The sequence below is a fragment of the Podarcis vaucheri genome, assembly GCF_965113315.1.
Source record: "Podarcis vaucheri genome assembly, chromosome: 4".
Lineage (NCBI taxonomy): Eukaryota > Metazoa > Chordata > Lepidosauria > Squamata > Lacertidae > Podarcis > Podarcis vaucheri.
The window spans coordinates 36,729,014-36,749,529 of record NC_138762.1 but is presented as its reverse complement, the minus strand read 5'-3'; the positions used below and the strand labels follow the sequence as shown (position 1 = coordinate 36,749,529).

General features: G+C 43.2%; 2 protein-coding genes across 2 annotated transcripts in view; one reads left to right on the top strand and one right to left on the bottom strand.

Moving 5' to 3' along the window:
* The window catches only part of RPL24 (ribosomal protein L24), a gene marked incomplete at its 5' end in the record, with an annotated part of 401,376 nt that overhangs the window by 361,262 nt on the left and 19,598 nt on the right, over nt 1–20,516 (top strand). The gene's annotated exons all lie outside the window — the stretch shown is intronic.
* On the bottom strand, nt 1,781–16,360 carry NXPE3 (neurexophilin and PC-esterase domain family member 3). The gene is made up of 8 exons (XM_082219744.1): nt 16,244–16,360; nt 12,301–12,487; nt 11,790–11,907; nt 10,474–10,696; nt 7,910–8,661; nt 6,632–6,705; nt 5,048–5,254; nt 1,781–2,461 (listed from the first exon to the last, which is right to left on the bottom strand). Exons 4-8 carry the CDS (start codon nt 10,564–10,566, stop codon nt 1,860–1,862), a joined length of 1,728 nt encoding a protein of 575 aa, XP_082075870.1. The 5' UTR covers nt 10,567–10,696; nt 11,790–11,907; nt 12,301–12,487; nt 16,244–16,360; the 3' UTR covers nt 1,781–1,859.

The following is a 20,516-nucleotide window of genomic DNA, read 5'->3' as shown; positions in this document are numbered from 1 at the left end:
TTTTTTCATATTTCAATTATGATTATTTTTTGGAAATAATTGTCTTCAGGTTCAATCCCCAGCATCTCCAGTTAAAAGAATTTCAAGCAGCAGAGCTAGCAAATATGGATGTAAATGTGCATTAAGGGCATGCACACACTTCTTCATGCCACGCAGAGTTAAACTATGGAACTCAATCTTGCAGGGGGCAGTGGCGGCCACCAGCTTAGATGGATTATACAAATTCATGAGGGTAAGGCTACCAATGTCTGCTAGTCGCAATTGCTATGCTCTGCCTTCGCAGTTGGAGGAAAGTACCGCTTCTGAATGTCAGTTGCTGGAACCCACTGGAGGAGAGAATGCTCTTGTGCTCATATCCTGCTTGCTAGTTTCCCACAAGCAACTGTTCACCCTCTGAGAGAACAGGAAGCTGGACTAGATGGGCCATTGGCCTTGCCCAGAAGGCTCTTCTTATGTATGTTGTGCATTCAGTGCAGGATGTAAGCACATTTGGGGAGTGCTGGACAAATGACATCACCCCATGTTGTCCCTGCTCCACACTATTTGTCCAATTAAAGCCCATTCTGCTGGGCTCTCTCTTTGGAAAGATTGCAGTATATATATATATATTGTTTTGCAAAAACTCAGCGGAACCACTAACTGAATGGAAGGCAATGGAGAACACGATTGTGTACTAGTTTGAAAATAAGCCCACCTGTGTGTACAGACATCCCTCATGGTAGCTGCTGGTTTAGATGCTGTTATTGTGCGTAGGTGTGTGTACACTGTAAAAACAACTCCTGCACATTTCAGAGGCTGCCTGTGTACATAGCCTAAATCAAACTATCTAGGGCAGTATTGTGTGACTTGAAGCAGTTCTCTCTTAAGGTCTCAGGAAAGGTTTTCTTCCAGCTCTGCTACGTGAGAAAAACTCTGCTGGAGCTAGCCAAATGGCCATTTAGTCCATCACCCTGTTCTCACAGTGGCCAACCAGTTTGTTGTCTTCCTGCTTTTGGCAGGTCCATATCTATATATACCTGTAAGTTGCCTTGAGTCCCATCAGGGGTATGAATAAATTTATAACAATAGTAATACAGGGGGACCCACAAGCCAGACATTCACGGCATTCTTTTAACCAGTATATCTGAAGGAGCATCTCTACTCCCATCGTTCAACCTGGACACTGAGGTCCAGCTCCGAGGGCCTTCTGGCGGTTCCCTCACTGAGAGAAGCGAAGTTACAGGGGACCAGGCAGAGGGCCTTCTCGGTAGTGGAAGGCCCTCCCACCAGATGTCAAAGAGAACAACAACTACCAGATTTTTAGAAGACATCTGAAGGCAGCTCTGTTTAGGGAAGCTTTTAATGTATGATGTATTGCAGTGTTTTAGTATTTTTTTGGAAGCCGCCCAGAGTGGCTGGGGAAGCCCAGCCAGATGGATGGGGTATAAATAAATTATTATTATTATTATTATTATTATTATTATTATTATTATTATTATGAAAATGTTGACAACTGAACCTGGAATTTTCAGTATCTCGAACATGTGCTCTGGCATTGTGCTGTGGCCTCTCTCCCTAGCTCCAAGCTGAAGGAGGCGTCTGCTGCTGCGAATACTTTCATTATCTTACCAGATGGTGGCAGAACATTTATTGTAGTGAGAATGGCAAGTGGAGTTGTGGACACCTTCATTCTCAGGTGTGCATTGTAAAGAGGTATCCACACATATAGTCTTACTTTTTTAAAAATTAAAACAACCAGTCCCCAGACATTCCAAGTATGAATTATGTATGCTACAGTGCAGGCTTGGAGAATCAGATGCAGGCTAGGGGCACCCCAAATCAGCAACAAACAACTAGTGCAGAACGTGTCCGTAAGTGAACTACAGAAACAGAGACCACAATTGATTATGGATTCCTTTTACGAGGCTGTAGTGCGTTTCCACCGGACACACAAAAGACAAGAAAGCATCTAACTGGTTTTTGACAATAACATCTTCTGGGTGCAATTTGTGCGGCAAATGGTGTGCCAGCGACATCTCCCAAGCATCCACAAAGTGCACTCCAATTCCTGAGAACATCTTCCTCATGATTGTGTCAAGCTGATACGAATACCAGTCGCTGTTGAAAAGGCTAACCTCCGGCCCCAGCTCCTGAACGTTGGCAGTTTTGATGACTATCCGTGTCTTGGGACTCCGATCCAGAAGCCGTACGATGGACTTGCGAATGTTCCTCAGTCTCCTGATGTACACTTCTACAGGGAAAGTGCTGAAGTGAGACCAAATAGTTATGGCTATCACAGTGTTCCTCCCGCCTACAATGCGATTCAGTTCGTTGGCAATGTAATGCAGCTCACTGCTAAACACGGTGGAGAAGCGAATAGGGGGCCCGTGGCAGCGGAAGTTTAGTAGGATGTTATGCACCGAGTCCACAGCCATGAAGGGCCCAACATTTTTAGGGCTGCCAAGGTTTAATTCCACGAGATCTGAAACAAACAAGCAAACAAAAAAGAATCACCGAGTGACTGCCTGTTGCAACTCTCTGTAAAGGAAAACAATAATTGTTAGGGTCCTCTATATAACATTCACACAGGACAGGGGGGGAAAGCAAACACACAATAGTTTTCATGAGTATCAATTCCAACCATTTCAACTGGCACAGCTTGGAGGATCAATATGAAGCCAGGAAGAAGCATCAGGGTCAAATGCTTCTCCTCTTACCCATCCCAGTGCACTTTGGCCAAAAGATAATGCCTTGCATTGAGTCTGAATTGCCCTAATGTCAGCTAATAAAACCAAGAAAAGGTGTGAGGAAGGAGAAAAGGGTCGAGGAACAGCATTCAGCCTGACTCGCTCCCAGCTTCGTGAAGCCTGCAGTAATGAACTGGGCCCATATCTTAAAACAGTGTTTGACAAATATACTCAACTAGAAACGCCTTCATTGCAGAAAGGAAAGTCTGTTACATTAATTGAACCATCTAAACAGGTAACCCTCATTTGGCCCTGTGCTCAGGGTTGGTGCCTCTCTTTTGTTCCCCTTATTTAATCTGCCACCAAATCATTACCTTTTCTTGCTATACACTGTTTCCAAAAATCTACCCCTTCCTTTCACTACATCACAAAATCACTTCCTGTTCATCCCCCACCTGTGTTATCGCCTCTTTCCTCCTGCCTTTCCTGTGCTACTCCTGAGCTATCCTATCTCTGTCCACAGCTCTGCAACCAAGGTAATTTGACTTCTTGTCAATCGAACCCAGAGCTGGAGCACAACGTTTTGCTGCCTGAGGAAAATGACAAAATGGCACATGCAAGCACTCGCCACCCGGTCAATATAAAAAAAACTGATTGGACTTGCAAGTGAATCTTACTTTCAAAAGTATTGCATCCTCCATTCTATCTGAAGCAGCAGCTTACTTTAGGGGCCCAAGACAGGCTTACACAGTTCTGTCCTCCCAGAGGGGAGCAACTGGGGGCTCAGGAGGAATAGCCGACAACTACCCCAACAACTGCTGCTAATGGTAGAGTTGCCCTGCTCAGGTCATCCAATTCCCCCGAAATATTCTTGTCCCATCGATCCTGGACGGATTTATTTTGGGCATACGCTGGCAGACCACGTATCCCGAAATATTTTTGTCCCATCGACCCTGGCGAACTTATTTTGGGCATTCGCTGGCACACCACTAATCCCGAAATATTTTTGCCTTATTTACCCAAAACGCCTTGCTAACAAGAAAAGAAAGGGGGAGATAAAGGGAAGTCTTCTTTCTGCACATAACTGTTAGTCTCTTTCTGCACAAAACTGCTCCATTATGGGGAAGCCTTGCTCCTCTTTTCTCTTGCTTTAGAAATCTTGCTTGTAGGCTTTTCCCTGCTTTTGCACACACTGTACGAACCTGCTCTTCATGCCTAGCTGACCACATCTACAGAACTTGATTATTACATTGTCTCATGCTATGATCAATCATTAGTAACAGACATCCTAAGCTCATGGAAAACAAACTGTACCTGCTCTTCATGCCTAGCTGACCACATCTACAGAACTTGATTGTTATATTGTTTCATGTTATTAGTAATTGTTTGTGCCATATTAATCTCTAGTTACAATTTAATTAGGAGGCTTCATGCCTGTCTAGTTCTAGCTCCGATTCTCAGCCTTTAATGTATCAGTGATAAATGATCATATGTAAATCCCACCTCTCACATGTAATCCCCACCTTGTACTTATGTTAACCAATCACAAGTTTCTGTGTGTATGTATCAACCAATCAGCCACAGGCCCACCTGTGGCAATGCTTGCAATATTCAATAAAATAGGCTCCCAGGGCCCGCCCTGACAGACGCCTCATGTTACACCTGCCTCTCTCGTCTCCCGTGATTTTTCATTCCTACATTCCACATCCAACGCTGTTATCCCATCGCTTTCTACACCCTTAACAAACAACTCCTTCAGAAATCTTTCCATGCCCTTGCATCACCTCTCAACTTCTCCTTTGCAAATCACACACAGAGAGACATGCATATTCCCTATTAGATCATCCGGTAATGTTGCAGAACTCTATTCTTTTCCATCGCTGCTCAAATATCCATCTCTTCTATAAGACTTTTGGCTCAGTCCTGGATTCCTCACTACCAATGCAAGCATAAATGTGTGTATTTTCACATGTCCATCCCATTATTACTGTTTCTCCTATTTTTTTCTTTTCTTTAGCAATAGCTCTCCCACCACTATTAACATATGCCGTAAGAAAGAGAAGGGCACTTTATTTCCTAAAAAGAACCATTTTGGTGAGGGAGGGGTGAGGCTTGAAAGAGTAATCCTGAGGCACATGAAAAGGGCATTCTTAACCAACTCTTAGGGTGACACAGAATTAAGAGAGATTTAAAGTAAATGCCAAAACTTTGCAGTTCTAGCTCTTCCAAATCCCAGAAACACAATCAGCGAAATTAAAATCACTTACAAAGTGATGGCCGATATCCCACAATCTCTACATCAAGAGTATAAGCATTAACATTTTCTCATATTTCTGTATATATATTTGAAACACCTGCAAAGGCAAGGCAAAAATAGTGACCTGGAACAAATGTTGTCAGATATTCAAACCACTGCCTGATTGTAGAGTCTCCAAACAAGTGGATAAGTTTCCCTTGTAAACATTCGGTAATATCTGATGACTTGTTAAAATGCTGAATCCACTGTGTTCTTGCTCGCCATTCATCTTCATAATAGTAACCAGAAGGAAATACATCAGGGCTTTGAGATCTTTCCAGATTGTCCATCTCTGAAAAAGAATTTTGAATTGCTAGTTAGAACTGAAGAGTCATGTGTTATAATTATATAAGTAAATCAAATTGGAGCATAACATCAAGCCTGCTAAAATGCTGGTAATTTAAGTTCATGAAGTTTGAAAACATTTAATAACTGAGATTTAATAAGCACACTGTACTAAGTTTCCATATTTTGCAAAGCAATCAATGACATTCACTTTGGTAGACAAATCCTTTTATCTGCAGGTGAATCCCCCAAATTTCAGAGACCCAAGGCTTTTCCAAGCATGTGTGTGTGCAAGAGAGAGAATAAGCTGTTATTACTTGCCTATCATGGAGATGCTAGATATCTTTCTTCAAGGAAGTATTTTTGTTGTAGGTAGATTGCATTTCTCCAGCAATCAATGGCCACAGTCAAATGGAAACTAAAGCACACAGCACTCACTTTTCTGTTGGATTGTGATCGATATTTTGTTGCTAGGATAATCCAGTATTCCTTTCCACCTGCATGCCTAATGCAAATCATGGTTGTGGGGAGTGAAAAGGCAACTACAGTGGTACATTGGTTCACGAACTTAATCTGTTCTGGAAGTCTGTTCTTAAACCGAAACTGTTCTTAAACCAAGGCTCGCTTTCCCTAATGAGGCCTCCCGCCACCGGTGCCCTTCCACCATTTGGATTCTTTTCTTAGACTGAGGTAAAGTTCTCACATCGGGACACTATATCCAGTTTTGCAGAGTTTGTAAACCGAAACGTTCTTAAAGCGGACTGTTCTTAAACCGAGGTACCACTGTACTGGCTCATGCGCATGGAGATCATTTGTAAGGAGCTACATACTTTCCTCATGACCGGTACCATTTTGTGACTTTTTACAAAAACAACGGATTCTTAAATTTACGTAGGTGCACCACAAAAGCACGGGAACTTAACATGACGTCTGAGCAAATCCATATGGCTCAGTTGGTGTTTATCAACTTTAATTTGGTAGGCACTGAGTGCTTGCGTTTAACATTGTTGTCAATAATGTATGCTTGGCAGTCCTTGGTTCAAAACTCATTTCAGCCACAAAGTCATGATTCACTCAGCCTCCTCATCAGCAGCGTAAGGGTAACAATTCGGACCTACAGTACAGGATTGTTGGAAGAATTACCAAGATAATGTACACGAAGCACTTTTCACTCTAAAGTGATATGTTACTGCCACTAATAAAAATTCTCCCACAGCTTCTGATCAGCAATACATTGCCACACTGAATCAAACTGTCACTTGCCGGATGCATTCGCAGTTTCCTCTGATTAAATCTAACATGTGCAAAAGACTTTTGTGGTGTAAAAAAAAAAATTAAGGCTTTTTGTGGTTTGAAACAAAGTCTTTCAAATGTTTAACTTTACCTGCATGCCTTAAGGGCCTTACGAGCACAGTATCAGGGCCACTGGAGGATATTGGCACTTTGATATTCACATCACTAAATAAACAAAAACAAAACAAAACAAAATTCAGTGATAAAAAGTCACATTTGCCTAAGGTCAAATGCCCAAGGCCAAACTGGTACATCACTGTCATAGTTATAACACTCCTCTTTTGATTTTAGCTCTGCATGTCAATGTAGATTCCCCAGCTATTATTAGTTCAGGCACACAGTGTCCCCAGAAGTCTTATTTGCAAGTGGGTGGGTGTATGTGGACTACAACGCAGAATACAGGGATCCCTCCCCCCTCTCCAGCCTCTTTCCCTATTCCTCAAACTTCAGCTTATTACACTTTGAGGAACACAGGTGGTGAATTACAGGTCTGTGAAATGTGTTATTGAATTTAATGTGACTGCTTTTTAAAAACAAAAAAAAAGGGGGAGGCATTCAGGATTGGGGTCATGGAAGGCTAGGAGGGAGAGTTTAACCATTTCCCATCTTGCTGTGGTCTTGACAAAAAATCCCCCACCCCAATTTTTAAAAGTTGCTATTTACACTTGGAGGGAAACTCCAACTGGTATAAATGGAATCTTCCCTCCGGACGCAAAAGGGAGGATTGCAGCAAGAGGATGAAACAGGTAAAATTCCTCTCCCTGTTTGTTGTGGACCTGATCCCAACTTGGCTTTTTTAAAAACAGTTCTGGCACATTAAATTATCGCAGTCAACATATGTAGGAAATCCCTACATAGAGATGCACATCCACAGTCAAAAGAGGGCTTAACTGTGCCATTAATATACCAATGGTAACTCTTCTCTGCAAAATGTATATATTACTAGGGGTTATGGCCAGAACATATACAGTCAAACCTCAGTTCTTGAATGGCTCTGTTTTTTAATGTTTCAGCTCCTGAATACCAAAAACCTGGAAGTCAACCCGGAACCCGAACATCCGACGCGGCTTCCACTTGAGTGCAAGAAACTCTTGCAACCAAACCAATCAGAAGCTGCACCTCGGTTGTCGAACGTTTCGGAAGTCTTCTGGAATGGATTACTTTTGGCAACCGAGGTTTGACTGTACATATTGACATACATATTGGTCCCAATATACATATTGGACAGAGGTCCCAAGGTAAGGGGTCCCTGAAAACTATGGACCCTTCCTCAACAATACAAGTAATTTAAAATGAAATGAAAATATCAGAGAACCAACATAAATCAGTCCCAAACAGAAGCAACAGTGGGGTATGAGAGAGCATGTACCTTTGGAAAAGGCGACTCTCTTCTGAGGTCAGAAGGCCCTTTTGATACCCCCCTTTGTAATGGCTGATCCTCGTGGCACAAGAGAGCTTTCTTGGCTTGTAGCAAAACCATGGCTCACCGGTGTAAAGATCCGTAAAGTTACACACCGGCATATCTCCTGGCAAACAGACATTGCACACAGTCGTTTCTGAAATTCTCCCTGATTTGAATAGGCTTTTAAAATAGACCCTGTCTGGTCTCTCTTCTCGCAAACGCTGAAGTACTTGGATCCCTTCGCTAGGGTGGACCAGCGCCACAGATACTGTGACCTCCCCTGGCCAGAGTAAAGTGAAAAAAACTCTGTAAGATCCATTCTGGTAATCTACAACTCTTCCTGTGGCTCCAGCCTTCAGGTGAGCAGAGTGGATTCTTGTCTGAAGGTAGTCCCCACCGTAACGCTTTGGCTTGCCTTCATAGTCTTTCATGTGGACCAGCACCTCCAGCTGATCGCCAACCTTGAAATGTGTACGGGTGTTCAGGATCACAAAGTTGCTATGGGAGGGGTCAGTGCTCCTCACAAATGGGGTTTTGTCCTCCGGAGGTTTGGGCCACTGTATAGCAGCAAATAAGGACTCCTCTTCCCCTTGTTCTCTCTTGGACAAGACTTGGCGCTCATATCCACAGTACAGCTTTCTGGGTATTTTAGTCATCTGTAACGATGGCTGTTGGTCATCATCTTCTACCAACCACTTTAAACCTGCTTCGTTCAGATTCTGCAATAGAAGGAAGCTATTAGAAGCAGGCCTATTCACAGCGCAAATAAAGAGATTTGAAGTGTTCTTTCTAACAGCGTTTATATACCACTCATGGGCTACACAAGCGGTTTGCAGCCAACAAAAAGCATGATAATAAAGATCCCCAGAACAGCAAAATGTAACAAGCTTCCTCATACAGAGAGTCAGACCCTTGAGCCGTCAAGCTCAGCATGGTGTACAGTGACTGACAGCAGGGCTGGAGTATTTCAGATCAGGAGGTATTTCCCAGCAGTACCTGGAGCTGCTGTGGACTGAATTTGGGACCTTCTGAATGTAGAGAGTTCCCATTAAACTGCAAGAATACATGGGGTTGCATGATGCAGATGTGCATGAGAAAGTATTCCATTGTGATGCCCTGGAATGTCCTGCCCGTCATAGGCGCCTGGCAGGCAACCATGTTGGCTATAGTATGGTGTCAATTTAAAACCTGGCTTTTTACTTAGGCATTTGGGCATGTTGAGGGTAGTTCAGTATCTGACCTGTTTGTTGGCATTATTGAAGATTTTATGCTGAACATGGTTATTAGGGGTTGTATTCAGTGTTAGCCCTACTTAGAGAAGACACATTGCAATTAATATATGTGAATTGCTTAGGTTCGTTAAAATTCAGTAGGTTTACTCTAAGTAAAATTTAGGGATACTTCCTTTACGTTTTTGTGGCTTTGGGTGTTCAAAAATTCCTTTATTATTGTATACTACCAACACAGAGGAGTTCATAAATATTTTAATAAATAAAAAATAGTGTAGAAAGTTCTGCCCAAGATGAGGCTCTAATACAGTAGAATTTTCAAATGGAAGAAATACTGGGAGTTCAGCTGGATGGTTTTTTAATGATAATAAAACTCTGCATGAGATGCTTGTTTTAACTATTTGTAAGCCTTTTTAAAAAACAAAAACAGGAGGGGCCCAAAAAGAAGGCCCCAACTCATTTAGGGCTTTCAAAGTTAAGGGCAAGATATTGAATTGACAAAGTAGTATATAAGCAACCAGTGCAAACCCTTCAGAATCAACATACCGTACTGTAATAGGATTTCACCTGGTTAAATCAGTGAAGACCCTGACAGCTGTATTCCACATAAGCTGCAGCTTCCAAACCATCTCCAAGCAAATTTCCCATGGAAGGTGACTAGCACACAGATTACATGGCTATCTATCACTGTCCAGGAATGGCTGTGGCTGGCAAAACAGCTGGTACTCCAAGCTACTGAGGCCACCAGAGCCTCTGGTGATAAAGATGGATCAAGGTGTTTTTTTTTTAAGAAGTGGACTAATATTATATTCGAAAATCACTGATGCCTGGGGCAATCGCAGCAACAATAAATACGACCACACTCTGCCATGCATTTCCCAGTGATATATTGCACATGTTGCACATGCAAGTCAGTTTGTGCTGCTACCTGTGTACCAGAGTTTAAAGGATAGCTCTCTACTACAGACAGATGTAAAATTAAGGTATGAAAGAGCACATTCCAAAATGAACACAATCCAGGTTTTTTTGGATATAGGTCTAAATCCTTCTTCCATCTTTTAACACAGGGCTGAGGAACTCCACCCCCCCCCTGCTGAGGGCCACATTCCTGTCATAGACATTCCTCCCACCCTACCCCCACCCTTCCATGCTATTTTATTGGTATGCCCTTTTCACGATGTACCTAAGAAGAAAATACGGTGCAGTCACATGTATATAATCTGGCATGGGGAAAGCTCTGGTGAACAGGAAGAATGCTGCCCAACTTACTTGCCCTGCCCCAGAAGGAGGTGAGTCACTCACCTCTAATTCGTAAAAGTTGTGTAGTAAAGCCAGAATCGCCAACACTGCCAGAATGAGGCACAAAATCTGTATTTTGGAAAAATTGGGCCACATGATCCCTTCATCTCTCTCTCACCCACGTAAGATGCTGCCATGTTGCCCATATCCCACAGGCGCCAGTGTCATTGTTACTCAGTATTACACAGGAAATCTCATCCGGAGGTTTCTGCTGCATTTCCTCTTCCTGCAAATGCATTTTTAAAAGCTTCCAGTTAGATCTTAAAATACAGCTAAAGTAATAAAAAATGGGTTTCCCACATGACATTTAGGAGCGTTAGAAGCATAAATTAAGCAATTAATTTTTTTTAAAAAGGAACCGGAAAGAAAAACAGATAATGGCATGGCAAATCCTCATCATATCTCACCTGAGGCAGAATGGCTCTTTAGCATTACAGATACCTTTTCAATGCTGCTTTTGGCTACACCAATAGTAAAACAAACAGATAATAAGTCTTGCACCAGAATTTGTTATCTGTAACCAATCCCCAGTGAAATTTATTCATTTACCTGAATGGGTTTTTTCAGAGTACAGCAGTCCTGAGCACACTACCAGATTAAGGGCCTCTCCATTCCACCCTATGGTGCCTTTGTCCATGACAGGGGTGGGATATTTCTTCTCTAGAAAGCCGCTAATTCAGCAAGTGGTTTACAGTATACAGACATAATACCCGAAGACCTATTTTTATTTCCTCCTTTTCTTCACTCTTTTCACAGTTTTCCCTCAGCCCAATGCTCTACACCTCAGCCTTCTTCTCATCCATCTTCCCTGCACTTCCCAACTGCCTGAAATCCCCATTTCTTCTTTTCCACCTCCCTGCTGATAGCTTCTCTTGTCCTTAAGCCCTATCGGAAGATGTGTTAAGACTCAAACTAACATTTCACTTCCCTTTCTGTAGCTAAACAGGCAATAAACTAATTGCTGAGTTTGCCAGAGCAGTTATAATATCTGTGAGCATACTAGAACGTCAGTACAGCTCAGCTAATGGATGGCCAACAGCACGCAATTCTTAGCCTTTCAGCATCACTTTGAAATCTCCTGTTTTAAGAAAGCTACATGAATTTCAAGATCCTAGATTTAATTTAGGAAACATCCTAATGCTAAACTGAATTATTCTTTTTCCTCTCTCGGTTCTTTCTGAACACTACAGTTGGTAATGCAGCCCAGCACATACAATATATTGCTAGCTAGGCAATACAGAATCTACTCAGAGGAGGATGGTTGTGAAATTCTATTTAAGAATATACTGAAATAAATAAATTAAAAGAGAGAGACTTACTCTGAATAAACTTTGCAGTTTTAAGACTCAGTCGGTGCTTGCATTATACGGCACTGAATATTTAACAATGATCATCCGAAGGCTGCTGCTTCCATTGACCTTTGCCTTCTTTCCGGGTCTGTAAATTGATTCAATTATTCCTGTTTATGCTCCAGAAAACTATTCCAGGGACACATTATGAAACAAGCTGCATTTTGTTAACTATTCCAGTAAGGATGGGTTTCTGTTAATGTGCTTTCACTTCATTCCATTATGTAAGAGAATGAATTCTAATTAGCTAGCGAATCCTAATAACACAGTAAGCACTTAGAAAATTAATGCTATGAAGCAGAACATGGCCACACAGATACATATTTAAAAATAATCCGTGCTCCTGCAGTGCAGAGACCACGTGTTAAGATTATATAAAGGGATTACAGAGATCATATGAAATTCTGAAAGATGACTCCACATTATAAGGGGGAACACATGCTTGAGAATAGATTAATAAGAGTAAAAGGGGAAATCCTACTGTTTTATTTGTATGAATAAACAAGCTGCAAGGTCCAAGGAGGGTGATCATTTCAGATCCAGGCACTCTTGGTTATAGAGATGTGTTCAAACTGCTGTGCAAGAACAAAAACAAAGGTAGCCAGGAACAGCACGCCACTACAGGTGCTATTTGTTCCATCTGCAGCTGGCTTTCTTCTTCTTCCCTCCTGCAAAACACATAATGCCTTGCTTCAGATTTATGTCAAATAGTGCAAGGCCAGTCTGTCTTAAAGACCACTTAGTGGAATCTTTCCACAGGGGCCTCCTGCACTCAGACAACATGACCTACTTTCTACTATCATCGAGAGGCAGATAGGGTTTTCACTGTGGCAAAACCCTTTTATTGGAACATGCTCCCTCCTCTGCCCCCACCCTTTAAAACATGTCTGGTTTATTTAGAGCAGTGGTTTCCACATACGAACAGCCTGTGTCCCACATAAATATTTATGAGGATGGCTCACTTAATTTTTTTCTTCTGCCTGTTGTAGCAATTGTAATGCACCGTGTTAGATGTTCTGTTGTTTTTAATTGCATTTTTACAAATCACAAGTAGCCAGGAGCATCTAACTGCCAACCACAATTTGGGAACCCCAGATTTGGAGCCAATCAGTAAACCTAACTTTCCCATGGGTGGGTTTCAAATTAGCAAGTGATACTAAACACTCCACCCTCAAAGGCCTCAGGTCTTAAAGCAAAATTCCAATTCTCAAAGTGCTTGTTGGGTGGGGGTGGGGGTGGGGGAGAAGCCAAGACTTTTCCTTGGAGGCGGATTCAGAAACCTCCAACTTGCTATGTCCCCTTGGACTCTGAAGTTATTAGGCTAGTAACTGTATGTGGATTTTCATATTCTACCATGGTTCTGATCTAGTTGTGTGTGAATACTGAGAACCACGTACAGATATTGCCTTATGGCTACTCCATGAAGTAATCCCACTGACTACTTAAGTTCATAAATTTTCATGGATCCAACCCCTAGTAACTTTCTAAGTTCCAACTAGCAAACTACCATCAGTACAGAACTAGCAGAGAGAAATTAAAAACAATCTTTTCGGCGGGTTTCTTTTCTGAATTGCCTATAGTTTATAGGGAACCAGGCAGAGGGCCTTCTCGGTAGTGGCGCCCTCCCTGGGGAACTACCTCCCACCAGATGTCAAAGAGAACAACAACTACCAGACTTTTAGAAGACATCTGAAGGCAGCCCTGTTTAGGGAAGCTTTTAATGTTTGATGTATCATAGTATTTTAATATTCTTTTGGAAGCCGCCCAGAGTGGCTGGGGAAACCCAGCCAGATGGGCGGGGTATAAATAATAATAAATAATAATAATAATAATAATTATAGTTTTGGATGCCTTTAACTCTGTGGGAATCCAAATGGGATAGTTCTGCATGTTCAATAACAACTCTGCATGCCTAAAATGCCAGTTAAATTAGCAGTCTGAAGAATGAGGCTGAAGCTAGAAAGAGCCCCATATAAAGCGTTTGATGTGGGGTCCTCAGACCTGCTCTTGGGATATAGCATTCTAAGAGCTCTATCTAAATGCAGTTCCTAATTTGGAGTAGAAATAAATAATTAGGATCTGCTAGCAGGAAAAAACAACAACTCTTCAGTGAACCCCAGAGCTACAGATTCTAGTCAGAATTTGCAAGATCCAGCGTAAAAAGGAGTGGCCAAATCTACCCAGGCTGGCAGGTTTCTGAAAACAAGTCCAAATGATGCCATAGCTGGACCCCACATGCTTTACTATTCTTACTCAGATACTATAGGTTCTTCATCATAGGTTTTATTCAATCACCGTAAGCAATAAACTATGGCTTACCATGAAATGCAAAGACAGTATGTGCCAGCTATGAAAAACGCAATTTCCCTGTGAGAGATCATTAGCAAAGGGATCAAAAACAGAACTGCAAATATCATAATGCCTTTATCCAAATCTATGGTGCGACCACACTTGGAATACCATTTACAGTTCTGGTTGCTGTATTTCAAAAAAAGAGATTTTGCAGACTTTTAAAAGATGCAGCCAAACTGATAAGGGGATAGAGCGAGTGGGAAAAGGGTAGGGTAGGGGTCATAATAAAGGTGTAGAAAATTACTCAAGGTGTGGAGATAGTGGAGAGACATGAGGTTTTCTCCCTTTCTTATGAAGCTGAAAAGTGAGGGATTCAGGACAGCCAAAATGAAGTACTGAAGCACACACACAGTTATACCATGGCATTCACTACCACAAGATCTGGTGATGACCCCTAGTTTAGGTGGTTTTAAAGGGGGCTGGACAAACTCATGAAGGCTATCAGCAACTCCTCACCATCATAGCTATACTACCTCCACATGGGTGGCGCTGTGGTCTAAACTATTGAGCCTCTTGGGCTTGCTGATCAGAAGGTTGGTAGTTTGAATCCCCGTGATGGAGTGAGCTCCCATTGCTCTATCCCAGCTCCTGCCAACCTAGCAATTTGAAAGCACGCCAGTGCAAGTAAATAGGTACCGCTGCTGCAGGAAGGTAAACATTGTTTCTGTGCGCTCTGGCACTCATCACAGTGTCCAGTTGTGCCAGAAGCAGTTTAGTCAGGCTGGCCACATGACCCGAAAAGCTGTCTGTGGACAAATGCCAACTCCCTCGGCCTGAAAGCGAGATGAGTGCCACACCCCATAGTCGCCTTTGACTGCACTTAACCCTCATGGGGTCCTTTACCTTCTTCTTTTTTTACTACCTCCAGCACCAGAGACACCATGGCTCTGAATACTAATTGCTGTGGAAGGACAGCTATAGCCCTCATACTCTGCTTGGTGAGCCTCTCATAGGCATCTGAGTGACAGCTGTGGGAAAGAGACACTGGGCTAGATCAAGCAAGATTCTCTCAGGGTCTTCCTTAGCCAGGATTTAGAAGCTGATATAAAATGAAGAGTACTATAGCCCCCAAACCTTTAGAATCCTCTTTACAATCTTTGTGTATCCACCTGGGGACATTAAAAAAAAACAGGGTCTGCAACAAGTACAGTATACACATACCCTCTGCATCCCACCACCACCACAGCCTTATGGGTTACAGCTGCTAGGAGGGGGTAGCATAGAGGAAGAGCTAAAGACCCCAGGACCCCCAAAAGGCCTACGTGAAAGGGCAAAACAGAAAGGTGTGAGTGGATCCAATAAGTGATTCCCTTGGAAGGTGCCCTAGACCATTCAAGAACTTGTGAAGGAATAGATCAAATTCCAGAAGCTGTACAAAAAATCCTTTGCGCGTCAACAAGATCTAAAACAGAAAAGGTGAACTCAGGGGAAAGAGAGAACCTGCAGCCATATATCGCTGAACCTTCAGTTATCAGGTTCAAATCCCAGCTCAGCCATGAAGCTTTAGCCAAGTCATCGCATCAATTCCTTTCCTTCTTCATTTTAATGCACTGCAAGTTCCTACTATTTTAGATGTTATCTGGAAATGTCAGTAAGACAATAACAAGGGAGGGGGAGGGAAGCACTCTCTTGCAGGAATGACGGGAGGGTAATAAAAAAAAAAAGATGATCTATTTGCTATATAAAGCTGGCACCTTGGGATAGGGCTATAAAGCTTTCAAGAAATCGTAACGCTGCAGCCCGACTAACGGTCCCGCCCGAAGTGATAAAGTGCCTCCTTCCCTTCCCGCGCCGCTGGGCCGAATATGTTACACCGACGCTGGACTCAAGCTTCTCCCATGCAGGGACTCCCTTCCCCTCCAAGCTCAGTCAGCGAGCAGAAACCGACCCTCCTTAGCAAGCGAAGGAACCCCTCGGAGAGCATACGCAGAGCGCTCTTCCCTCGTGAAATAGAGAGCCCCGAGCAAGAGAGGCTTCGGGGTCACAGCAGCTCTGAGTCCTTCGCGACACCCCCCACCCATCCCCAAATAGGAAGAGCCTCCCGCGCCGGGGCGACTCGGCTCCCCACTCACCAGGGCCCTCGTGCCTCGCGGCGACCCAGCCCCTCCGACCCTCCTGAGCGACGGGAGGCGACTGCGAGGGAAGCCTCCCCTCCCGCGTCGCCCACCTCCTCTTTCGGGTGCTCAGCAGCTGCCCATTGGCTGCCCTCCGCTCGGAGGAGGGTTCGGCGGGCGAGACCACCGCGGAAAGGGGAATTCCTCACGAAGCGCCGGCGCCGCCTCCGCCCGCTGCTTCGCGGGGGTCGCTGGCAGATAGCGACGCGCTCCCCTCCTCGCGCCCGGGAGGAAAGTCGTCCGCCCAGCCCCGACCGCGGCGGGCGGCGAGGTTCCTTTTGCTGGCTTGGCGCGTTGGACACCTGCCCGCCTTGCCTCGGCTCCTGCGCGCGCGCAGGGAGACTGGCATCTGGCGAGCAGCAGCGTATCTTATCTTTGCTGCATCCTCGCTGTGCGGGGCGGTGCACTCCCCGCACTGCGGTCTGGCCTCGGCGCCTGTCTCCTGCCTCTCTTGCCTGGCCTGCTGCGGTTCTTTGCTCCTCCCGGGCAAGGGCCTGGGGCTCGGGGTGGGTTGGTTTCCTGGGAGAATCTGGGGCGGGGTCCCTTCGACGCCTTCAGGTCACTAGGAAGCAACGTGAGGAGCGGAAAGCGCTCGCAATTTGGGAGCAGGGAAGGGAAGTGCGCTAAGCACACTCCCCGTTAGAATTAAATTAAATGTACGAGACTGCTGCGTCCTGTAATTTAAAAGCGCTGTTAAAATTGAATTGTATTTTAATCGGATTATATTTGCCCAGAGTTTGGCTAGAGGAGCCGGGTACAAATCGTTATTCCTAGAATCACATTGTAGAGTTGGAAGACAAATTGGAGTGGATCTGGAGCAGATTTTTGAGGCTGCACAGAGAGCCTGCAAGGGTGGGGAAAAGTTCCATTGTCTTAGCATCTGTCTCTTGCATTAGTGGAACAGCAGCTTGGATACAACCTTTCTTCGTTTTAGAGCAGTGTTCGACCACGCGCTCTCAAGATTGCAGGCTTGTGTCCAATGCTGTACTGTACAAGCAGAGTTCCATAGCATGGCTTCAACCTTCCTCTCCTCGCTTGCCCCCAATATCTCCAAAGGGTCCCCCAACACAATGGAATAGATTTTGGAGGATGTCTGTTGTACAAGTGGAACAGCAGAGGTGGATATAACCTACTTTGTTTATGACTGACCTATGATTACCAATAGGCCATATTCTCAGATTCTCTCCTTCACCAGTTGTACTACTAGCTTCCTTTCTGCTGCTGTGCATCACAATTCCCTTTTCCTCCTTTACAATTATAGTAATTCACAAGAAAGCAGAGCAGCTGCAGAACTAGAAAAAAGTTGCTCTTCCTGTTTCATCTCCCAGTTCTCAGTCTGACACCCTGCAACAAACACCACACTGACATAACCAGCCTCACAATTAAGTGAACCAGCTAATGCAAAGATGGCATTTGACTTTATTAAAGTTTAACTCAGGATTTTACATATTTGACAGCTGCTCGTATAAATGTAACACATCTTTTAAGGATGCAGTGATAGAAAAGGAACCAGATTGTTATGTAAATTTGAGTACTTTTAACACTCTTCCTTCCCCATGACAAAACAAGAAGTTTTGTGATCCTGTTTAGTCTACATAATGCCACAATTTTTCTGCACATATATATATATATATATATATATATATATATATATATATATATATTCCAAAGGACCCATAATCCTGCCGACTAGTCCCCCTGCCCCAAATGCTCATAATTAGGTTTTATGCTCTATGTAAGCAAAACATACTGGTATAAATTGTTCAGTATGACAAAGCTCTGAAAGTTTACACACTGGTATATACTGTGAATGTCTTTACATGCTAAAAGCCTTTTCATTGTTACATGTCAACATCAACATACAAGCAAAATTAAATCTAAATGTATTTAATACAGTTACCTGAAAAGTGTTTGTGCATATGATTTTCAAGCTCTGCTGTCATAGATAAACTATCAAAATTCTGAGGATTCTCTGAAAATGTGATTTTCTGTGGCATCAGCTCTCTTACAAAATGTACCTTGCATTTTGCACCTACAAAATGTATTGTCTTCCTCAGGATGCTTTTGAACAGCCTGTCGCAACCCAGTCTGGTCAGGCATTTCACCAGATTACAAGCAGAGAAAGAGTTCTCATGTTTCAAGCTGGACACGGCCAACCCATTTCACTGTCAATGAGACCGTTAGATTGCATCCAGACAATATTCCATTGTAGCATGAAAGCACTCCAGTGTAACTATTGGGCAGCCAGTGAGGCACTTGTCAAAATGTCATGACACAGGCCAGACTTTAGTAAGTGATCAAAATAGCTTTGGGCAGCAACCAGTGCTGTCCATGCACAAGCAGAACGGACTTCAACCCATTATGAGGTGGGGCTTACTTTTTTCTCTCTTCCCCCCTGCAGCCCCCCCAACCTGCTCCAGAGGTTTGGAGGTCCTCTGGGACAGATCAGGTGGGCATAGGAGAAGAGAAAGCTGTATTTTACAGGCGAAGTCTGCTGAAGCGGCATTTGATTTCACCTTTGCTTTTCAGATACATGCTTTGTTAATTTAACATTCTCTTTTGAGAGAGATGGGGGTCATTCCAGCACATCTCATGGAATTTTTTTGGACATAGCAGGAAATAGTTTAAAAATTCTAGGTATACTGCAATGTTCTGTGAGAATTTTTACTTAACTGGGCCAAGGTTGTAACACTCCCAAGCTTCTCAAGTGTTGAGTCATTCAACACTTGCAGCTTTCTAATGGAAGACAGATTTCATTAAGCCAGCTGGAAGGCATATGCGCTTTATTCCTTTATTCATTATAATATGCAGATATTATAATTCACAAAGATAGTCAGTTTAAAATGTTCAAAATTAAGCTAACTGATTTCAAAGGGCAAAATTCAAGTGTATGCTTAAAATTCTCCCATTAAAACTAAGGGGACCTAAAATACATAACTTATCTGAATTGTGCCTAGTGTTTTTAGACCTCTCTCTCTCTCTCTCTTGCACAGAACAGGCATTTAGCCAATTAACTACTTGCCTGCAGCCCTTCTTAAGTGATGCCTTGGTCCTGTGCCTATAATCAAAACAGACAATATAAATTCCTATGGGGGGGGAGTTATAAAATGAAAAGCAATTATGTGGCTGTGATGTCAGTTCAAGACCCCTTAAGCAAATGCTCAAATGAAATCTATTAGATCTTACATTGCGTATCACTCCATTCTTGCATTCTAAAATACATGATGGTTCACCTTGAAGTGATAGGCATTCACTTTTATAAAATGTCTATCCATATTTACGTGGCAAAATAATTCCTCCATTTTTGAAGTTGACATCATTTTTCAGACAGCCTATAGCAGGAGTGGCATACTGGATCCTGACCTCACCCACGGGCCACTCTGACAGGTCAGCACAGCTGTGCACCAGTCAGTCACCAGTCATCATGATGACATCAGATGACATCATCAAAGTTATCGATTTGAATCCAAACCACGCCTACAAACAGACGAAGTGGGACTGTCTTTTAGCACCCATCACCTGATTAGCACTGTCCACTTACCAAGGACCAATTGGGAATGTTCTCAAGTGTTCCTACCATCAGATGTGGATCAGGTAGGTGTGGTTTTGTGGGAGGGAACAGCCTCATAGGCCAAATTAGGGGGCCATACCAGGCCTCCTTAGGGTCACAGACCAGAGGCTCCCCACCCCTATGCACAATCTTTGTTTAGGAATTAAACAATATTGCTTGGGTAGTGATGGTACAAATCACTATCTCATCTGAATTCTTCCAAGTCTTATGAATAAAAATACCTATTTACCACTCATGGCAGTAACTATTCATAATAATTTTGAAAACCTGTCAAGGAGTTTACACCTGTAGAAACCAGTAAGATCTGTGTGGGGAGAAGAGCTGTCAATCTCTTGACAGTTGCAACTGGAAAAGGGAGAGTTTCCAAGTCTTCATTAATGCAGGAAACTCCTAGATCCCATGTAGCCAATTCCCCTTCAGCAGTGAACAATTCCAACCACTGGTTTCTTACATCCCAACCACCAATGTCTTAGGTCCCAGCTAGGGTGCAGATAATGATTTGAACCAAGACACCTCCTAAGATAAAGTGGCAAACCCTAAACTTCAGATGTTGCAGCACCAAGACATGCTTGTGCTAAAATAGCTATAGTATCCTATAAACAGATAATAACCATGGTCATATAACCCTCACATGTTAAAAAGAATGTCTCAGCCACCTTT

Coding starts and splice junctions, on each gene's coding strand:
- NXPE3 (XM_082219744.1), bottom strand. CDS start 10,566: ATGTGGCCCAATTTTTCCAAAATACAGATTTTGTGCCTCATTCTGGCA. Junction 5,255..6,631: donor AAGGCCCTTAAGGCATGCAG/GTAAAGTTAAAC, acceptor ATTCTTTTTCAG/AGATGGACAATCTGGAAAGA. Junction 2,462..5,047: donor TCTGACAACATTTGTTCCAG/GTCACTATTTTT, acceptor TGTTTGTTTCAG/ATCTCGTGGAATTAAACCTT.